The sequence below is a fragment of the Triturus cristatus genome, chromosome 4_1 (genome assembly GCF_964204655.1).
Source record: "Triturus cristatus chromosome 4_1, aTriCri1.1, whole genome shotgun sequence".
Taxonomy (NCBI): Eukaryota; Metazoa; Chordata; class Amphibia; order Caudata; family Salamandridae; genus Triturus; species Triturus cristatus.
This window is the reverse complement of record NC_140585.1, coordinates 806,274,098-806,297,774: the sequence shown is the minus strand read 5'-3', so window position 1 is coordinate 806,297,774 and position 23,677 is coordinate 806,274,098. Positions and strand designations below refer to the sequence as shown.

Genomic DNA, 23,677 nt, shown 5'->3' with positions numbered 1-23,677 from the left:
AGCCCACCAGCTGTTCGTATTGGATTCTGTTTCCAGTGCTTGCGCTGCTCTCACGATTCTAGTTAATGACAACAATGTAATATTTGGCCTCAAATTTCAAATATCTTCACCTTCACAGAGTGTTTAAACAGATTCAGTTTTATATTTAACTGTTTTACATACATATACTATTATTCGGTCAATATTTAATTTTTGAAACGGTCACAGACCCCATGTGGATGTGTCTCGGGCTCCAGGATAATAACCACTGAAAAACCCATTGGAGGAGGGCATATTTTCTTAGAATGTCCAACACATTACAGAAGATGGTTCAGAATGGTTGGTCTTGGATTTCCTCAGGGAATACTTCTCTAAGATAATCATATAGTGTTCCTCTACCGTAAGGATAAAATCGTTGTGGGGTTCTATCCTTGGTGGCAAGCGTCTTTTCAGGAATAGACTAGTAATAGCATGGTCTGATTCAGAAAGTAATCTCCCACCTCCCTCTGCAACAGCAACCAGATGATCGATAGAATACTTGAATTAATCTCCGCCCCTGGTAATCTCTCGGGCCGCATCCCAATCTATCTTTATTCGCCCACCATGCACCTAAGTTTGGACGGAGCCATATGCAAATCATTCTTGACCCTGCTCCTAAGAGAATAGTCCAGCCTGAACTGCCAAGCCAGATCCTTGCTGAACCGGGGTAGGAGCAACCTAGGACCAGTTTCAGGGTTTCACCCCTCATCAGCCAGACTAGCTTGACATTTTTACCCTGAAAAGGGCTCATCAGACTGCCATAGTTGGATTTCAGTGACACAGTGAGCACAGGACTCACGTTTGGGCATACCCGTTGCACTTAGGCCTTCAATTGCAACAACAACAAAGCGATGGATAGAATTCCTGACTTAATCTCAGCCAATGGAAATCACTTGGTGCCGTATCCCAATCCATCGTTGGATAGGGACGGGGCCACAAGCGATCTTCAATGGCTGAGATTAATTCAAGCATTCCATCCACCACTTTGTTTTTTGTTGCCGTAAGTGCGAAGGATATGCCCAGACGTGGGTCCTGTGCTCACTGTGCCACTAGAATCAAGACTTTTCTGGCTCATGAGCCCTAACTTGCTGAAGTGGCCCGAGTGATCACCAGTGGCTGAGATTAATTCAAGCATTCCATCCATCACTTTGTTTTTTGATGCCCCACCTCCCTCGGGCATTTAAGGTTGCATGATAGCAGATGAAAAAAATAACTTGAAACTCCATCCTTTCATGATAGCATTGCTTCTGAGGAAAAATTTCTATCTGTGATCTGGATTTGCAGCTCTTGTGCCACACGTCAAGCACAAGTAGTCAGGAACCGTGGGACCTTATGGATTCTTACCTGTCATTCAATCAACAGACTACAGCAAATATAAAATGTGGCAATCAGGATTGTTACAGTTTTAAAAAAATTACATGTAACTATGTCTCCACTAACCTTCGTCAACTACATTGGCTACAGAAGAACTGTGTTTAAAACAGCACTTTTCATGTGCTGTGTTTCATGATCTGGGCCTGTGTTCATCAGAAATAAGTTTACCAAATGCAGACCATCTGTCAATCTGAATTTAACAATAGCATGTTTATTGGCTGTGCCCAGATCTAAATGCTCCAGATGGGCTGGCAGATTGCTCACCATCTGAGGAGCATTGCTATAGAACTCTCAGTCTTTCCCTGAGTAGGGAAGGGATGCAACTGAAATTCCTAAATATCTAAAAACGCAGTTGCTGTCTGGAAAATGATTGTGTCGTTCTTAGCACTTCTGAGCAGCTTGTAGTGTCTCCATTGATGCCCAGCTTTAAGTGCCAAGAAACTCTTTTATGGTTAATGCAATTGTGCTATATAAAAAAATACAGATATGCAAATAGATGTTTACCATTATGGACAGGTGATGCTTAGGAGATTGTTTAGATTACTTTGGCTTGCTGTAGGGCCTTATTCCAAAGTTGATTCTTGTAATTGGGGTTTCTAGAGTGCATAATCACCGCCAGGTCTCTAAGCGCTGTGAGAGAGACCCCAACCATGGCACGTCTGCTGGGGAGTGTGTTATGATTTGGTTAGGTTGTGCCCCAGGCTTCCGTAAAGAGAAGTGTTTTTAGCTTCTTCCTAAATGGGAGAAGGGCGGGTTCCTTCTGAAGATTTGCAGGCAGCTTGTTCCCCAGTGGAGGGACCTGCCAGGTGTGTAGTTTACCAGCCGGTCTTTAATGTAAGTTGGGGCCTGGCCAAAGATGGCTTTATGCGCGATGCATAGGCCCTTGAACCTGGTTCTCTGCCTGACCGGGAGCCAGTGCAGCTGTTGAAATAGGGGGTGACATGGGCCCTCCTTGGGAGTCTGAAAATCAGTCTGGCAGCGTCGTTCATGATCACCTGGAGTTTAGTGAGCAGCTTTTCTGGGAGGCCGATATACAGGGAGTTTCCGTAATCCAGTTGTGACCCTATCATTGCCGATACTGCCATTCTGAGTGCTGTAAAGGAGAGAAGGGGGCGAGTCTCCGTAGCTGTCTAAGCAGGCCCACACATGTTCCGACTACGGCAGATACCTGGTGGGACATGGAGAGCTTAGCATCGATTTTGATGCCCAGGCTTTTTCCGGCCAGGGCTGGCTTGGGATTTGTGCCAAGCTCTTGTGGCCAGAAGAGGTCGCTCCAGGGATTGGTGTCCGTGGTGATGGCCAGTACCTCTGTGTTAGAATCGGGGATCTCTGGTTGGCACAGGTAGGTACTTGTGACAAGCAGGGACCCTCTCCTCTAGTCAGGGTAAGGGGTTAAAATCCTAAAATAACCCCTGCTCACCCTCTAGGTAGCTTGGCGCGAGCAGACAAGGCTTATCTCAGAGCGTTATAGGTTAAGCATTTGTGACCACATACAGTAACCCAGTGACAACATCACAAATGGACACCACACTATATTTATATAAAAAATTGTGATCTTTTATATAAAGGCTTAGCACAAGACCAAATAACGACAAAAATGACATACACAGTTCAAGAATATGATTTTAGAAAGAGTTCTTAGGTTAGCGACAAAATCATTCACCTTAGCGTCCGTTTTAACCCACAGTACCTTATGATGCGATAAAAAGTTCCTAACGGCACTTCAGCATTGAAAATCAAGGTGTAGCTTATCCGGTAGAAATTTACTCGCTAAGGCACAATGCGACAAAATTCGGCCTGCTAACGAGCAGGGCGACAATTTCACCAGCGGTTAACTTGGTTGAGTCTGCGACGATTTTCGCAGCGATAAAATTACTCACGCTAACGAGCGGTGCGATGATCTTGGCTTGTTCTGCGACGATTCCACACAGCAGCGGCAGGCTCTGCGACAAAGTTAGCAGCAAAAGAATTCTTCCCGCTAACAGGCGAAGCGTGGATCTTGGCTGGTAGCGATCAAATTCGGTCCGCTAACGAGCGGGGCGATGATATTTCCAGCGCTGATCTGGCTTAGCGGCAGCAGGCTCTGCGACGATGTCCTCAGCGATAAAATTCTGCACGCTAACGAGCGGTGCGACGGAAATTTTCCCGCTAAGCTGGCTGTGCATGAAAAAGTGGAAATCTTTGATTTCTTTCTTCTTGGCCAGCTTCCCAACAGCAGGTACAGCTCCCAGAGATCCCAAAACTGGTTCCAGCACTCTAGGAGGGGCAGCAGAACTCACACAGCAGAGTTCAGGTGGAAGCTGGGGGTGAAGTCCTCTTGTTCCTGGGACTTCTTAACAGGAGGCCAGCTCTACTCAGGCCCTTGGAGATCTTTTAAAGCACAAGTTGAAATAAAGTCTTTGTAGTCTTTCTCCTCTCCTTCAGCAGCAAGGCAACCACTGCAGGCCAATCCCCCAGGTCAGGGACAGTACTCCTCCTTACAGCTTTCCCAGTTCCTTCTCCTCAGGCAGAGGTTCTTCTTGTCAAGCAGGATCTAATTTCTTGGGAGCAGGGTCCCAATACTTATACCCCTAAATCCTTTGTTCCTCTGGGGTAGAGGGGCCTTTGCCCAGTCCAAACCAGTTCCTGAGCACTTTGTTGACATGACTTTGACTTTCTATTCAGGGTGCAGGGCAGAGACCTCAGCCGCTCCACAGGAGGTGGAGCCAGCATTGTGGTGGCAGAGCACAGCCCTATTCAGAGTCCAGGTGCACTCCTCCCACCCATCTGGATGTCAATCTCTCTATTCACCACCAGGCTACCTAGCCCTGCCCCTCTGGAATTCCCCAGCCCTGTCACTCACAGAAACCAGACAGCAGATACACATCCTAGCAGAGGCGGGCTGAAATGGTTAGGCAAGCAAATACCAGCTTTCTAAAAGAGGCATTTGCAAACACAGAATAATAAAATAAACTTTACTAAAAGGCATACTAAACTCAAATTTCTACCATGTTCCCTGGGTATGTTAGGATCAATTCTAACAGCCCATTCTGGCCTATGGAGAACAGGTAGCCTTACAATAGTGAAAAAACGAAATTGGCTGTAATTCACTATTAGGACATGCCACACACATCAGGGCTTGTCCTACCGTATGCTTACAATGCACCCTGCCCTTGGGCCTACCATAGGGGTGACTAATATGAAGTTAAGGGAAGGTTTAGGGACTGGCAAGTGGGTGCACTTGCGCAGTCAGCATGACAGTACCAGACTGCACGCAGGTCCTGCAATGGCAGACCTTAGACACATTTTACTAGGCCGCTTCTGTGGGTGGCACAACCAGTGCTGCAAGCCCACCAGCAGCATTTGTATTTACAAGCCCTGGGCACTCCTGGTGCACTTTACTGGGGTCTGACAGTAAACCAAATAAGCCAATCATGGAATCCAACCAACATATACATTTTAAATAGGGAGCACTTGCACTGTGGCACTGGTTGGCAGTGGCACAGTGCTCTGAGCAGCTAACACCAGCAAAACACATGAGGCACAGCGACAAAAAGTGGAAGGGAGACTCACGCCAAGGTGCCAGGTCTAACACTCTGTCTTGTCAGGATTCATTTTAAGGGAGTTGGCGGTCATCCAGTAGACTGTGTATTTTAAAATATTTTGCATTTGTGTGTGGGCAGAGGGAGAGTTGACAATCTGGATGATGATTTGGGTGTCGTCCATGTAGTTGAAGACATGGCACTCCATGCGAGTCAGTGCGGCCACTAAGGAGTGAAGGTAGGCATTGAACAAAAGGGGACAGCGCTGAGCACCGAGGAACCCCGCACGTAAGTTTGCCGGTGTTGGACACCTGGTCGGCCAGTTGTATTCTCTGTGATCGGTCTGTTAGGAAGGACATGAGCCATTGGAGAGCCGGTCCCTGGATGCCCATCTCCGAGATCCGAGACAAGAGTTGGCCATGGTTGACCATGTCAAATGCAGCGGACAGGTCTAGCAGGACCAGGGCGAAGGGCTTCTTGTTGTCGGCCATGACCCTGAGTTCGTCCGTCACTGCCAGCATTAACATTTCTGTGCTGTGATGGGCCATAAAGCCTGCCTGTTTAGTTTGCAGTAGCTGATTTTCCTCTATGTGATGTGTCAGGTTTTTCAGCACGTTTGCCAACAAAGGGAGATGGGAGATTGGCCTAGAAGTTTTAAGGTTCTTTGTGTCCGACCCTGGTTTTTTCAGTAGGGGAATGACTCGCTTCCTTAAAGTTGGTCGGGATGAGGCTAATTGTAAGAGACCGATTTAGTAGGTTGAGGACCTCGCTCTCTACCCCAGGGATTGCCATACGGAATACCCTGGGTGGGCAAGGATCTGCTGGTGACCCCGACTTGACCCGGCCCATTAGGAGGGTCAGGGAGTTGAGTTTTGGGAAAACGGTGAGGGGTTTGTCGTAAGCGAGTGGTAGGGTGGGCGATACCAGGGGGCAGTGGACAACGGGGGTAAGGTGGGTATCTGTCAAGAGATCTTTGACTTCTTTTTAGAAAGAAGGACTGGAACTTGTTACAGTCTTCAGGGCCGGTGGGGAGGGGGGGTGTTCCGTTCTTGAGACTGCCTCAGCTCTTTTAGAATCCGAAAGGTCTCCTTTTGTGTGTTGTCAGCGGTCAGGATCCTAGATTCAAAGTATTCTGCCTTCCTGGTTATAATCGCTTTTTTATAGGCTGCGAGCATTATTTTATATTCAGACAGAGCACCTGGGTCGTAAGCTTTACGCCAGGCTCTCTCAAACTGGCACAGGGTTTGTTTCTTCTCTCTTAAAGTCTCACTAAACCAGGGGGCCCCTTTGCCTATGTTCCTCACTCTTTCCCTGCGTGCGGGAGCTACTATATCAATGGCATTCTTCAGCCTGATTGAGAGGGGATCACTTTCTTGATCAAGATTTCCCTGTGCTAGTCTTGGAGGGGCTGATTTATGTAGGATCTTGGCCAGGTCACATTCTTTTATTTTGTTCCATCCCTCAGCACTTTCCACTTGGGTGGGGGGGGGAGGGGATGGACTGCTTGTCTCGTTCTTGACTGGTGTCCTTGGTTTGTCAGAGGTCCCTGTGAACGTTTCGTTTGTTGGGTCCTCAGATGGTTAGAGACTCCTGTGAACATTTCCTTTGTGGTGTCCTCGGATGAATTAGAGCTTCCTGTGAACATTACCCATGCGACTACCATACTTTTTTAGGTCTTGCCTATGCAAGCGCATGCGCTGCGGTATGTATTGTTTACAATTTAGTAGGCTTACAACCTGCCCACAGCATACCATAAGTTGTTGTCGTTGTCACTCTCATTTGCAGTGTATTGATTGCTTAACTCCCGTAAGCTTTCTTTCCTTTCTTGTGTTGGCTCCTCCCTGGAACATGAACCAACCACATGTGTTCTTTCTCGTCTTTTTCCAGCACACTATTTTTTTTTATTTTATAAGCGTTTCAGTATTATTCCTGGATGTGCAATTGGCTTTACTTTGAACACAGGCATACAGCTTCTGATTTAAACTGCCTTCACCCTATATTGCATATCTATTGATGCTTTAGTTACTTAGATCCACAACAGTACTACTCTATGCCACTATACTCTATACCACTTCACTCTGCACCACTCTACACTAAGCATCTCCCCTCAACTCTATGCCACCCATCTCTAACTTTCTCCACTCTATCCCATTCTACTCTACACCACTCTACTCCACTGCATTCCACTCTACATGTATGTCACTCTACTGCTGTGTTCTTCATACTTTTGTATGCTGCACCCCCAAGTATTAAAAACATCATTGCCTCCACCCAGAATTTTCTACTATTATTGCTTTACATTTGTAATTTGTAAATATGTCTAGACTTGTTTAAACATTGAAGTTTTGTTAAACCTTTTAATAAGGCAATCAAATACATGATTTCCAAACATACTATTCTGTTTTTTAAGGCCTTACTAACATGTAAAAGTATTCTAAGTGTGATTATCTGAAATGGGGGTGGGGAGGTTTGAAAAATATTTGGAGTTCCTCCCCTTTTGACACATACTCCCAGTCAGATATAAATGACAACTTATGTTAGCAATTGCCCATTACAGAATGGCTTCCTGCTGATCATTTGTTTTGAGCTTAAAACAAAGCACTTCTATCAGCATGATGCTTCTTTTAATCAGAGCCTTGCATCCCCCGCACCTCCACCGAGATCAGTTAAGGCCTCCCTAGAGGGGTCCCCTCCCCAGATTGAAGACCCCTGCTCTACTGTATGTCACTCTCTACTCTACTCCACTTTACTCAACTCTACTCTAAGCCACTCCACTCTACTGTAATCTATGCCACTCCATTCCACTCTACTCCACTTTGTGCCATTCAAAACAATGCCACTCTACATCACAGTACTTAGGCCATTCCTCTTCACTCCACTTCACTCTATGCCCCTCCACTCTACTCTACCCCACTCTACTACATGAGACTTCACTCTACACCACTCTGCCACATCACTCCACTCTATGCCACTCCATTCCACTCCACGCAACTCTACCACACACCACTTCACGCCTTTCCACACAATGCAACACTATACCACTGCACTCTATGCCACTCCAGTTCACTTTACTCCACACGAATATATGGCACTCCTCTTTATTCTATGCCACTTTACCGTACACCACTCTACTCTGTCACTCCATTCCACTCTCCACAATTCTACCCCACTCTGTGCCACTCCACACATTGCCACTCTAAGCCTTCCACCATATACCACTGTACTGACATTGTAATCTACACCACTCTACTCTGTGTAACTCTACTCTGTGTCACTCTACTCTGTGTCACTCTACTCCAGTCCAATCTTTTTTATTCCACTTCACACCATTCTCCTCCATGCCTCTTTGCCACACCACTCTATGCCAATCCACACTGCTCTGCCACTCTGCACCTTCTACGGCACTCTACTCTGTCTCACACAATGCCACACACGCTATGCCATTCTATTCCTTACAATGCCACTCTACTCCACCCCACTCTACTCCACCCCACTCTATGTCACTCTAGTCTAAGCCACTCTATGCTACTCCACTGTACTCCACTCCACACTACCCTAGGCCCCACTACTCTATGCCACTCCATACCAATCTACTCTATGCCACTCTACTCCTCTCTGTGCCACCCCTTTTATGCCACTCTATTGTATTTCACTCTATTCCACTCCACTGTGCCACTTTACTCTACACCACTCCACACATTTGCACTCTAGTATATGCCGCTCTACGCCACCCACTTCACTTTCACCACTCTATGCCACTCCATGCCACTTTGCCACACTTCTCTATGCTTCTATATGCCACTCCACTTTACGCCACTCCATACCAATCAACTCTATGTCATGCTACTCTATGCCACCATACAACACTCTACTCCATTCCACTCTACATAACATAACATGTGTATTTGTAAAGCTCAAGTTCACCCGGAGGCATCTTGGCGCTGAATAACAGATGTTTATTGTCAATGCTACTCATTTTATCGACATCAGATGGATGAAAGGCTGAGTGGAGCCACCAGGATTTGAACCTGTGACCATGAGGTAGAACACAGGACCCTGCAGTGGATGGATTAGTCTACTGAGCCACCAGACTCTGCCACTCCATTCCACACAATGCAACATTACTCCATGCCACTCTAGTCTATGCCATGCCACTAACTTTTAGCCATGCTGAACAGCAGCCATGCAGCTGTACAGTGTTGACTCTCACATAGGCGAGACATTTTGGCATTGCCAATGCTTGTCTTTAATTTGCCTGCATCTAACCCCAGAAAATAGTGCCCAAAGCACTGATTCTGCACTGATAGGAAGTCACTTACTCTGCAGGTTGTATGGTGTCTTCAAGTCACTTTTTGGCACACCCACAGCAGGCAACATTATACTTTCACCAATGCCCTACCCTCTCGCCGTCACCTCCTCCTTGGTATGGTTGGAAGAGCCAGGCATTGAATTTACAATTTTTATCATATCTTGCATTTCTATTCCTTAAAACTGGGGGTAGGCGATGAACTCCACTCCACCAGCAGAGTTTGCAGTGTTTTGCCAACTCCATGGAGCACGGAGTTCGGCAAAAATCTGACTCTGCTGCCCGCCCCTGTGATGCATTTGCATGCCGCTCCCAACAGAGACAAAACGCAGGACCCTGGTGCAATGTACACATATTACCCCACAGTCCCTGAAAGAGAAATCCATATGGTAATATGTTAACCCCAGAGATGCAGTAGGGGAGGTGTAAAGTCCAACATAATATTCTCATTCACTGAGCGAATTTAGCGTACATGGGAGCGAGCCATTTGCAGTGTCACTAAAGTCCTTTTCCTTCATAAATCAGTGAATCTAGCTCAGCGCAGGGAAGGGGCAATGCACATAGTGTTCTAAATACTCTGCGAGCCCAACCAACAGGTGGCAGACGAGGCCCCAAAATCCTCTGTATATGAAGATGAAATTCTGAAACGGGAAGATGCCAAAAGGAAACTGTGCATTGAGTAAGCCTTGTTTGAATATTAAACACATCACACAAATATGACAACATTCTGCAGGAAACAGTTACCTGTGAAAGCAATGCACCCAGGTATGACGGTGCCACCTGCTACGCCATATGACCTGGTAAGTCAACATGTCACAAACATAGCCAAGGACACCCGAACACCAACAGAATCAGCATGGGCAGAGGACTATGGCATTAGGATGGGAGCACAGCCTGCCCCTGTTGGCACCATCCATACACAGCCCTTTCGTCCTGGGGTGAATCTGACGCCACAAAGGTCTGCATGTAATACACAAACATGCCTGCAGGTGGGCTGCATCGGAGTGCCAGGCTGCAATGCCACACTTGGCTCACCCATCAGACTCATGTGGGCGCTTTTATTTTTCGCACTTCCACGGCTCAGAGTCCACTCCCTTTGGGGGCTCAGAGTCATGCGCTGACCACTGTTCAGACGCAGGGTGGAGAGATGCCCCTGGATACCCGGATGTGCTGTCTCAGGGGAACTGCTCCATTCTCAGGTCTCCACGGATGATCATCGCGCCGACCATCAGCTCTTTTAAAACTAGTGTGTGGCGGTACTTTCCAGTGACAAGGAGGCTGCACTTCAGCAGATCACATCATGTCCCAACCAGGGATCGCAGAGCAGGAGGCGTGTCTCTGTGAAATCCTTCCTTAGCAGGTGGGACAAGCAGGAGGCACTTGGAGACTGTACAGCCGAAGCGGAGATAACTGGAGGGAAAAGAAGGCGGGATAGATGGCGGGAAGAGAGGTGGAGGAGACATCTGAGGTGTTGCGGTGATTCGGGCGACAGAGAGGGGAGGAGGGGTGAAGAGGGCACAGAAAATGTAGGGAGTGTGGGGATGAAAAGGTAAGAGACAGAGGGACGGTTGTAGGATGGAGCAGAACTCCAAGGAATTCCATGAAGTTTTTATGCAACTTTGTGAACTCTGCCCAGCCCTGCCGCAAACTCTGTCCCTTCAAATGCATTTGAAATGTCAACAGAACCCATCCAACATGTGACTGATAAACGAAATTGTACCTCTGGCCCGTGTGTATGTCTCTAGGCATGATATACCCTCATCCCTTATAAGCATAGTTTCACATACTGTAGCTGTTCATGTTGTACTTGTATGCTCTATGGACCCAATTTCCAGGCTATAGGTGTACCTAAAGCTGACTTGGGTGTGTAAATATTAACATTTGAGTGTGAAATACTGTTTTTGATTCTCAAGACATGAACTTGCACTTTTCACACTTGAAATTATGCAAGCATGGCTTAATGTTATGTGTATATAAATCTCGGTGGGGTGGGTTGTGGCCAGTTTGATGTTGCAGCATCAGCAACAAGTGGTGATTCCCTCCACCCTTCACAGACACCTGCATTCTTGTTGGTACTCCTATGTTATATACCTACATGTTGCAGGTCGTTTGCAAATAAAAGGGCCACTCCCAAAACTGACTGGGTGCTTGGATTGAGATTTCTTTTTAGAAAAATATTTTCATTCTGGTGAAGGCAAATATTATAGTTTCAAACTGAATGAGTGATATGCCTTTACACATGTACAAAGTACTTTTGCTCCATGCATGCATGAATGAATGGTTATGCATGAACGTAACAATGAATTCTAGCTCTTGTGGGAATCTATGACTCTCGCAAATTCTCAGGATGAGTCCCAAAATCCCTTGTAAATCCCACAATTGTAGAGAAATGTAGTCCAAATGTAGTAATCCGGCAGGAGATAATATCAGACTACATTTTGTGAATTTGTCCATCTGTGTCTGTGGAATATGTGGCACGTGCCTCTCTGGCCCTCGTGACTTCTCGCAACTCCTTGAATCCTTAAAAGTAAATAAGCAGTATACCTGAGTATGTAATACTCAGCAGGTTTAAAAAGCTCTGCCTCGTGGGCATTAAACAATTGTATTCTCTATTATTACCCAACTCCATACAATACATTTTATGAGAATGATGAAAAGCAGTCATCCTTGTCAAAACCTGCGATCTACTTGCAGATCGCTGCAGCAGATGCTCAACGCACACTGTCCATGGCAGCTTGTCTTCTGCAACATTTTATGGGACATACTTAGAGCAAACTCTTATATCTTAGCTGATTGGTGGAATAGACAAGCATTAAAAATGCAATAGGTCTCGCCTTTGATTAAGTTAAAGCCATTTGCTTTGCTAATGGTATTGTATCGCAAAGCAAATGGCTTTATCTTAATAAAAGGTGAGACCTATTGCATTTTCAATGCTTGTTTTTAATGACGTTTTATATAGCGCGAACTTGACCCGAATCGGGTAACAGAGCGCTTTACATGGCACCAGTTGCATTACATGAGGACACATTGATTTTTGTTAGGCACAGGGAGATTAAGTTATTTGCTCTGAATCACATGATGGTTAGCGTCATTGCTGAGACTCGAACCCAGTCCCCCAGATTTGAGGTAGAGAGCCCTAGCCGTTAGGCCAACTCGTCTCCCCATAGTTTAAGTTTGCTTCTCGCTCTCGCTGCCCTGCTGCCTATTTTCCTCTGTACCCTTAAGTGTTTCAATGTTCCTTTATTTCGCGGCGCAGCCACACAACTTTAGCTTTTCTCTTTTTTCTCCCTCCCCGCGCCAGCAACACGCCACTTTTCGATAATGGAACTGGTGCTTATGTAAAGCGCTCTGTTACCTTTAGGTCGAGTTTGCGCCATAAAAAAACTACAAAAAAAATATGTGTATAGTTTTTCCCTGCCCCCGTTTTGTTTTAATGCCTATTTGTGCTCTGCCTGCTCTTTTCCGTGGATCGTACAACTCTCCGCCCCCAAAGTGGCTTTTGTCTTTTTACCTCGCCCTGCTCCTTCCACGCCTACAGTCAGTTGCATCATCGGATTTTTTTCTGTTTTTGCAGTACTGTGATATATAACGCGAACTTGGGGTATAGTTGTAGTACTGACGGACACTTTCATTTTATTCTTAAACACAGGGAGATTATGTGATTTACCCAGAATCACAAGATGTTTGAGTCTCCCGCCAAGACTCAAACCTGGTTTCCCTGCTTCAAAGTCGGCCGTCAAGCCAAACCGCCAGGAGGAATTGAGTATTGGGGAGCTGGAAGAGGGAGCCTCAGACGCACACACTCCTGGGGAAGGGGGGCTCCTTACACAAAACATTGCTTATATGGGCCCTAACAAATTGCTTCAAGTAAAACATTACAGGAAAGTTACCCAACATTGCTTCGAGTGAGGTTGTAAGAGGGAAGCCTTTTACACGGTCTACGTGTTGGTAGTATCACGCCCAACCACTGCTTTAAATTGGGAAGAAGAAGGTACCCGTGCTTGCTTCAAGATGACCGAAAGGGCACACGTGTTGTAAAATACCACACACGTAAACTGCTTCGCTGGGTAGAAAGAAGAGAACCCCCTCATGCTGCTTAATAGGCTGATGAAAAGCCCCCTCGCACATGGTTTTAAGAGCGAGTATGAAGGGTGTCGCCGCTAAACCACTACCCCGAAAGATTTTTTAAGTGCAGATCCCCACGTCAACATTGCACCGAGAGTGTCAAAGATGCGTTCAATTTACGGGGGAACCGGAAAAATGGTCCATTGGCACTTTGAGGGGGTAAAGACATCCCCTACCCGCACGTAGGAACAATGGCGCAATAGAAAATCAGCACCGGCAGCCGGGCTCTCGAACCGGCAGAGCAGAGGCGCAGCCTGTGTAGGAGGACCCAGTCATCATGTCAGAGCTGAAGAGGAGAACGAGGCTCGCCCGTTTGAACCCCGATTTCCCATGGGTCCCAAGCAGTACAGAACAAGCGCGACCCATTGCTATTGCAACGCATACACGAATGGGGAAAAAAGTGCGTAGCTAATAATTAAGGAAGTGTGTGTACTGCCGCCAGTGAAAGCTCCAATCCCGGTGGGTGGGGCCAAAAGGCGACAGGGTGGCAACCAGGAGGGATTGAAATGCCTCCGGTGCAATCGTTGCACTGCCTTTGGCATAATTTGTGACGCCAAATGACGCGCACAAATGAAAATGCAGGCGAAGCTAAGACACGGCTTCGGAATCCATATTGATTCCAAGAAGCACTCGCATGGCGAGGGCAGCGTATGCGCTGATTTCGCCAGGTCGAGATCTAAAAAATGTCCTGAAAAACAAATTTTTTAAAAACCCGCAATGCAGACATTTTTGCAGCTCTTGTTTTACTGCGCTGCTTTACGCCAAACAACAATCCGAATCACCTTCACCCTGTACCCTCATCAAATCACCTAGTGTGGGTGGTGTGTTTCAATACACTTTGGATGGAAACCTCTGTGCCACATAAAGTCACTGCATAATTTGTAAAAGAATGATTGCCGCTCCCGAAGCTCTGCTCAGAAGGCTGATCTGGGATAACGATCCTGCAAGAGTGAGATTTGAATCCTTTTCGCCAATCACTAATGTTAAGATGCAATAGTCCATTAGAATCAATGTAGCCATTCAGACTGGCTAAGGATGAGACTGCTTCAGGGTGTGATTCCCACACCTAACAAGTGAGGCTTAGCTATCTCATTTTCAGTAAAGATAGCAACTAGACATACACTGATGCTGGCCAAATGTGAATTGCCGCAATACTGTACTTAATTTGTGCCACCGTCTGCGCCTCCCGCACTTAATTGTTAACACCGGCACTTACTTATGACAGTCTACCACATGGTGGCGATGCCTGTCCATTTGTTGGGAGAGAACATCCGTTTAAAAATTTAATATACATGAAAAATATAATTCTAGCACGCCCAAGCCATTCTTACTGCTTTGTGTGGCCTGGAATTGTCCAAACGGCCACATTTATTGGGGTGTGATGTTTAGCAGGGATCGTTCATATTGGCATGTGGCATTGATGGTAGTTCTAGTAGGTAGTACAAGCTTCAGTGGCCTCCTGGGACTTGGCACTTTTTTAGGTCTCGCCTAGCGACGCAGCGCATGCGCTGTTCGCCTTGGCGAGATCTATTGTTGTGGGTTTCTTTGCCGAAGGGGAACAGGACATGTGCACGCGCCCAGAAGACAGGCAATGTGCACGTGTACGGCTCGCGGTGCCCATCTGGACAGCCCGATGCATGTCCACGTGCCCAGAAGACAGGAGATGTGCACGCAGGTACACAGCAAAGCTGAAGCTTGTTTAGTTGGCAGCGATGCGTTTGTTTTCAAGACTATCCATTAAAATACAAATGGCAAAACTCAGGAGAGTTCTTAAAAAAAACAATACATGTGTTTTTCCTAGGATGTGTTGCGTGCCTTTACTAAATCTGTCGTTATCCCGCACACTCCCTTCCTCAATTTGTCTGTCTTGTTGCATGATAGCTAATATCTGCCTACCAGAGTGGTTATTATTTAATGTACACATATATGCACGCACGCTACTGATACCCGCCTGGTTAATGAAGTAGAAAGCAGACATATTACCAGTGTGGATATATTCCCTCTGCGAGGGCCTATCTGTGCTGTCGGGACAGCGGGGAAGCAGATTCGCATGACACGGAGGATACGATGCATTCCCTGTCTAATTATAAGGTTATGCTTCCTTCCTGTCGCCTCAAGAGATACATGCATCCCTTTGAAAGCATGTGGGGATGTGATGAATACTCAATAGGCAGTTAAGTAAATACCTTTACCCAATAAATGTGCTACTTGACAGGATAACGCAATCAATCCCACGCTGAGTTCTTATTAGCTTTGCAGTAGTCTGCCATGAGCAATGCCTGCGTCGTTGGGGTGTTAAATAGGCCCTGCTGCGCCACATGAAGCCACATGATGTGTGCCTGCTCCCACTGCTCACTTCTCACTAATGGAGAAGTTACGGCATGAGGTCATGCCAGGTGAGCATTGTAGGGAAAGGGAAATCTTGCTTCTTGCATATCCCATGTGTCTGCTTTTTAAAACACTAGACTCCGAGCGCTGTTGCGAGTGAGGAGGCCCTATTGAATAGCGCACACTGCAAATTGCCACTTCTCTTTTTAAAACTCAGGAGCAGCAACATTGTCGTGGTGTCACCAGGGCTTTAAGTGGAAGCTTTTTCAATATTATATACAAGCCATAGTTGCTGCTTATTTATCTTATGCAACTAATAACCATTGACGAAGCCAATAGTGCTGGCTTGTTGTAGGTATGATGTTGCTTGTTGTATCGTATATCTGAATGCAATGACAGACACAGCAAAATACAAGTTGGGCGGCACACCATGCTAAACACAGATTTTTAGCTTATGTGTTTTAAGCCACGCCCTTGATTACATTGGCCACGTCCCTTTGAGATACCCCCCTGTATTTTCATCCCACTTAAAGCCCTGCCTGAAGGGATTTTTTTGTTGCAATCGTAAAGACTCAGAGAATTTAGATCAAAACATCCTTTTGGAGTGGCAAGTATCGGGTGCAGACTGGCTACTTAAATGCTGCTATTACTCTCTAACAATAAGGATGAGCCATCATTAACAAAGAAGACAAGTGTCCCTTTCCATAGGGGTGACTCAATATTGATAATGAGCATGATTTGTCATCATGTAGCATTCCGATGATCTTATCTCGTCACTTAAATTAGAATGAAGATGACCTATTGCAAATCAAAAAGTTGACTGAACATGACTTACTCATCTCTAGCATTAAGATGACTCGCCATTTTGAATAACAGAAATAATACAGCATCACTAAGGAGGACTTGCGACAAACAATAACAATGATTCTCTTGTATCCTGTAGGATGTAGTCGTTTTTCCATTAGTCTCATGTTGTTGTTTGCCTGCGAGCTCGAGCTGAGACTCACAACATTTATGGAGAGTTTGCGGACAACTTCCATGGCGATCAGATTCGAGAATCAATGGTCGCTGGAGTACAGGCCTGGATGTTGGGGGTCGCTCTTTGGGAGGCTCAATTATATTTTGAGAATAAAGAAGATTATACTTACCTGATCTGGAATGCTGGTTCCTTGACCGGAAATAATAAAATATATATATTTGTCAACGAGTTTTGCTGTAAGTTTGGAATATTTTGGAGCCTGCTACTTTGAACATTCAGAAGCGGTTTGGTTATGCCACCCAGTTTACGGCTAATAACCGCTAAAACGGATATAGAAATGTATGCCAAAGTTGGGATCCTCAGGTACCAATTGGCTCTAAGATACTGGAGGTGTGGCACAGGTTTGTTGCTGATGTCATCACAGGTGAGACAAGGGGGTCAGGCATTTCCATCCTACTTTCATGCCAATATGCCACACATCACGCCACCCTACTGACTGATCATGAGTGTGCATGCTGACATTTTTTTGCTGATTTCAGTTCAACTGTGATGTTCTTTTAACTGGAACAAATTCAACATATATTCTAAATTTAGAGCAACGAAAATCCATTTATGTTTCTACTTTATTGTCCAGTGTTGCTGAAACTGATTATTTTGGGAAAAAGATTGCATTTGCAATGCAATAGGTCTCACATTTGCAAAATTGCAAGCTATTGACATTGTAAATGGCAATGCCTTAAAATCAACACAAAGACAAAAGCTTTGTCATTGACAATGCCAGTAGCGGAAAGTTTCGCAAATGTGAGACCTATTGCATTGCAAATGCTTGTTTATTTATAGACTAAGGACTGCAGCAATGGGATAACCCCCACACACCCCTAATGGGGGACAGTTTAGAGATCCAAAGGCCGGTAGTTGCCCCCTATCAGATGCAGGTAGCTCGCCCAGTCCTAGTGCAGCTAGGCTGCTCCTCCCCGATGCACCGCCACACACTATCAATTGTTTGGATAGACTGTGAAAAGATTGATACTTCATTGATTCTTTGATTCTTTCTGCGACCTTCTCATGATTTTTGGATGCACTGTAAATTGGCTGGCTCCTCAGTGACACTTCTGATACCTTCTGGGTTGTTATGATCAGGGCCACTAGAATTATGCGGCAGGGGAGAACCAAATTATGCATCTGGGTTGACTAAATTATGTGGCAACAAAGGCAAATTCTGTGACTTAAAGCAGCACCTTTAATGATAGAATTACTTGATTATCTTGTGATTTTTACACATGGCGACACTGTATCGATGTATGTGTGTGTGTGTGTATATGTATATGTATATATAAATAAAAATATATATATATTCACTTAAAAAACCATAGGTTTCACACATGTTATAGTTAGCTGGACATTTCACTCGTAAAAACCCAATGAAATTCCCCCGTTATAGTTAGTGCAGGCAACTATAACTCACGCGACCGCAATCCTCTGCTGATGACGTCAGATATTACATCACTGTATTTAGATACTTATTTACCCATGTCTTCTTCCATTAATCTTTAGCTATACATATATTACAAATATTTATTTTTCATAAAGACACATATTTCATCAGTGATGTAATATCTGACGTCATCAGCAGAGGATTGCGGTCGCGTGAGTTATAGTTGCCTGCACTAACTATAACGGGGGAATTTCATTGGTTTTTTACGAGTGAAATGTCCAGCTAACTATAACATATGTGAAACCTATGGTTTTTTAAGTGAATTTGCAAGGTTTTTTAAATGCTAATTCGTAACTATAACGTGTGTGAAACCTATGGTTTTTTCAGTGAATTTGTACAGTTTTCTAAATGCTAAGTTATGTATTTATAAAAAAAAAAATTCATGTTTTTGACCGTGCGCGCACCGTGAATTTTTTTTTTTTTAAATCGCGATTCGCGCACCGCGCGCGCGCTGTGGGCGCTCGGTGCGCTTCGCGCACCGAGCACCCACGGTTCGCGCCGTGCGCGGGCGGGGCGTGCACCTCGCGATTTTTTTTTTAAAAAATTGTTTTTTTCTCCCTTGGGGGTCCTTCTGTGACCCCCTGACCAAGGCTAGGGGGTCAGGAACTGTCCACTCTGCCCCCTTTTCACGTTCTCCACCTTTTTTTTTCACCCCCTCAGACTGCGAGAGACAAAAAGGCGTCCGACACTTCCTGGTTTCGACCGATTCGAATGTTTACCGACATCTAACAACCAATCAGAATTGCGCTCGCACACGGCGGGGTGCGCGCACAGTGCGCGCACGGTGCGCGCGTATAGATATTGATATGCTTTTAAATGCTATTTTCGCAGGAAATACTGAACAGATTTACACCAGACCTGCAAAAGGCACTTCCTTGACCTTATGGCTACCTCTCTGCCAAATTTCACGTAATTCTGAGACCCCCTCTTTTTCTCGTCCCCCGCTTGACGAATCACCCCGAGACTTTCAGGGTAGGAGCTGAGCGGAGCGCCCCATTAGTTTTGAAAATTTCGCGAGGATTCGTCAACCGGCGCTAAAGTTATTCAAAATAGAATTTTGAGATTTCCTATGGAAACTAGGTTGTAACTATAACTATCTACTGGCGACCGCCAGTAGATAATGTATGTATATATATATATATATATATATATATATATATATATATATATATATATATATATATATATATATATATATATATATATATACCACAAGAGTTGCCTCCAATGAAGAAGCCACACCACGGCAAGTTGAACCTTTATTTGCAGAATGCAGGATGAACAAACCAGCTGCTCCCTCGCAAAATGTCTGTAGCCAAATGCGTTTCGGGCGTACCACCGCCCTCGTTCACTGGCAGAGGGGAAAAAGCAACTCTTGTGGTTTATGCTATGCACCTGCATTCTGCAAATAAAGGTTCAACTTGCCGCGGTGTGGCTTCTTCATTGGAGGCAACTCTTGTGATATATATATATATATATATATATATATATATATATATATATATATATATATATAGTTGACCTTTCTGAAGCATCTTCTATGTCGCCACGTTTTTAGTAATTTATGATCAGTTTGAGCTAGGAACTATTTTTTTGTTAAAATCTGCACATTCTGCAGCAGATGATGGATTAGGTCTCAAATGCGACAAATCTACAATTCTCCGAAAAACGCCCGAGCACCTAAATCTCAGAATTCCAATGGGGCGGATTATGGTACATTGTAGCAAAACTGATTATTCTCAGATTCTTTCAGACATCCCTTCAAGACTTTAGATACAGTGTAACACGTCTGATGGCTCGCAGATTCGTAGATCCCCCCTTCTTTCAAATTTCGTGATTTTCGAAACACTGTACCATGGCTGGTTGCACCGTGATTGGTACTTCTGAGACGTCAGTGATTTTTAAAGATATAGTGTAACAAAGCTGATGCTCGCAGATTCTTTCAGGCACCCTGGGAAGATTGTAGATGTTTGACAAAGATGATTCTTCGCTGATAGGTAACCACGCCCTTGCAGTTGTTTACGTCTTCTGGGCAGACTGCAACAATGCTGCGCAGGTAGAGAAAGTGTGTAGGCGGTGTGTGCAAAATATGAAATGCCTCGCTCGTCCTTTCAGGGAGTCTCTCGCCTCTCGGGCATTTCTATAGACTATAGCCGGGCTAAATCGTTTCTATCTCCACTTGCTCTCAACTGTTCAGATAGCGCGGGAACAAAGACGATTCTTTACAGGTTCTTCCGCACTCTCACCCTGGCTTTTTGTGTGCACGGTGGCGGAAGGAGGTGTTTACGACACGACATTTGAAAACTCTTTGATGTGAAACAAACTGCGCTTGGGGAGACACTACACTCCCCCCACCGCCCCCAACAAAAAGAAACCACATCCTGTAATCAGAACAGAATGTTCAATATTTAGGAAACCACCAGCCCTTTCTAGTGAGTGATGAGTCAGAACATAATGTGTGGAATGTGAGCTGTTAGTCACTGCTGGTCCCGTGCAAGTGGCGCCCTGGGCTACAGGGTGGAACGGAAGCACTCGGGGACCAGACCTGAGCACGGTGGCCTTCAGCAGTGAAGGTGTGGCCGGCAACCCCTCTCGAAAAAAAACAACATTTTATATAAAAAGTCAACTTCAAGCAAAAACTGAAGCCAGGTTATAAACTCCGCACCTCTGCCTGGTGTCTGGTGCAGCACTTGTCAGTCCTGTTCAGTGTTTGAATAGCCAGTGTTCTCTCTTTCACCTCTGTAAAGTTATTTTAACAGCAACATGTTTTTTCTTCTTCTTTCTCCAGGAACAAGTCGGAGAGCCTTCCCCGAAAAGGCCCAGAGGAAGGCCCAGAGGCAGCAAAAACAAGGGACCCTCCAAAGCAGCACAGAAGGTGAGGCCATGAGAAAAGACCTCCAACCATCAAATCAATACAGAGCAGAGCTCCTCATGTAAAGTGCACCAGACACTCACCAACACATTTCCCTTAAAAGGTCAAACCCACAAGCACAGCAGTGGCATGAGTATTTTGTAATACATGTGAGCAGCAGCTAATTAACCAACCTCTGGGCAACAGGTAACTAATTTCTGTTATTTATCAGGCAGCCTAATCATGGACATTTTCTGATATTTTTCCAAGTGATCAATAACGCACACTTATTTTATACTCAAATGTAGGGCACTTATTTTCTTTTATTTACACGACAATTTTCTTCTCATCAAGAATCATTTTAAACTACACAGTGATAATTCAACATGCGTCTGCAAATCCCATGTTGGATTGTGGGCAGGGCTTCAGATGAAGCTGTAACCAGTACTGATGTAAAAGGGGTGGCGAGAAAACGTGTGGCAAATAAACGAGATAGGCAGAAGGTTTCACCCCTGTGCAGCTTGCGGCTTGCTGACGTGTGCCGCAGAGTTCACCTTCAGAGAGAATGAGGGGTATGGCAAGGCTCACATTAGAAGGAAAAGCATGTACTATTTTGAGATCTTTCAGTTCATGGTTGGAAGTCTCACTGGCTCTTCCAAATATCATTGTTTTTCTAGAAAATAACACAATTTGGCGAACTTAAAATCATGCCTGTTTAATTTTCTTTTTATAAACACCTCATACCACATCTCTGTTGTTAAGCACTACAACTAAATTGTATTACCCAGGAGGGGCTACTTAGAAAGGTGGAATTATTTTTATATTGCACCATTACTGACATACCTCTCTCTGCCCAGTGATGCTACGCACCGAAACTAGTCTTTCAGCCTTTGTGGAGAACCTTGGTGCACATAGTTATTCAATAATTTCTCTCGCTGCATATTTTAGACAGGGGGGGGGTCATGTATTTTATGCCTTACAGCTGGAAATGGCCTCAGGGCTCCCTTGCACATGCTGGTGATGTTTCTGCACTAAAGAGTAGTGCTGAGCAGACTCTTTGGCAAGGAAGAAAATCCCCTCCATTTTCAATGTGGCTTCAAACTGAATCAGCTGTAGCTTAAACATCCTTCCCTTTCCCTCCAAACTTAACGAGAACCCACGCGCCTCACTTGTGGTCATTTACTGCTCCGAGTATAATCCATTTCAGCGAAATGCTGCATCCGACGTGGTAATTGAGGGAGGAAATTAACCATTTTGTGCAACGGGAATAGGCCTCTGTTTCTCAAAATCAACATCACACGTGCACCAGCAAAGAGAGCCCTGCCCATGCACTGACGCTGGTGGGGAATGTCCTGTGGTGCTTTCGGAATAATAGATCCCAAAACTGCAATCATGTCGACCTCAAGGAGTTGAAAAGAGGGATGCTTGGGGGTCAGGAAGAAGGAGGGATCTGTTGGGCTGTGTGTGTATTGAGTAAAATAGCAACCATGGCGTAAGGTATGGACCACTTGTAAAATAGAGTGAGGGGGCCCTGAGTGTCCAGTCATCTAGGGCATACTTGGCCAACTGTATGCAATTTCCCCCCCCCCCCCCTCAAATATATATAGTACCTCTGTTTTAGTCCTAGAGTTGTTCTGAGCAAAGCTTCTGCAAGTGTCTGAGACCACAGTTTGTCTGTCTGCTTCTGACCAGCTGCTGGTACCAAGACCCTAGGGGATGGCTGCCAAGCTGCGGCTCCCTGGTGAGAGCGGGGTCCCTGCTCATCAGCAGCACAAGGACTTGTTTTACAAGCGGCAAAGAAGAACAATGCACACGTTTATGCTCATTCTACGTCTTTACATTGCTGAATGCCCTCTCCACGCATTTGGTGACTTTCATGAGTGTCTGTTTGGAAGAACACCAGCAACACAACCCCTGACCTTTGGTAACCATGGCATTGTCCTTACTAACCCTCATCCAGGGGGTTGTGAAGGCAAGGCGGGAGCGCAAAGTAAACAGTGATCTTTAGACCCTGGTCACTTTCATGAGTTTATACTCTTTGCCTGCTCCAACCCTTCAACAGCAAGTAGGAGGCTGTTGTGGGGCTAAGGGTGGGACATGAGATTCATAATGCAATGTTATCCTGATCAATGGGTGAATCCTATATCTTCCGCTACCATTGAAAGTTTTGTGAATCATATCAGTTTTTTATTCCTTTTTACAGCTATATATTTTTGAGGTATTAAGAAGCAATAACCAGTCATCTTAGATGTTGAAGCACAGTACAATGGTTGAAATAGAAAAACAGCTTAAGCCGACAGCATAGTATTGAAAAAATAGAGCGATGTCCAACATAGGTCTAGGCCAAATTTTCAGGATAACCACTCTATTCCATTCTGCTTCATTGAGTGCTGTTTATTTCATGTGACTGTCCTGAAATCTTTCATGAAACCGAACTTTCTCCGTGGAACCCCTGATCTAAGAGAACATATATCTTAATTGACAACCATAACCTTTAGATAAATAGCAATTTGAATTCATTGTTCTTTTCATGAACCAATCTAACGAGACACAAAAATGTTTTGACTTTGAAAATGTTAATGATGATATTGAACATTCATATAGTGCACACACACCACATTATTTTTTTATAATTAGTAGTGTTATCATTGGATGGTGCTGCACTATTTGTATAGCATGT

The 23,677-nt window shown here is 45.1% G+C and overlaps 1 protein-coding gene across 2 annotated transcripts in view; it reads left to right on the top strand.

The window, feature by feature from the left end:
* Positions 1-23,677, top strand: part of HMGA2 (high mobility group AT-hook 2) — a 212,277-nt gene that overhangs the window by 16,700 nt on the left and 171,900 nt on the right. For both annotated transcript variants that reach the window (XM_085653423.1, XM_085653425.1), the window contains exon 3: positions 20,935-21,021. In XM_085653423.1, coding sequence (XP_085509549.1) covers positions 20,935-21,021 — 87 coding nt within the window. The remainder of the gene's footprint in view (positions 1-20,934; positions 21,022-23,677) is intronic.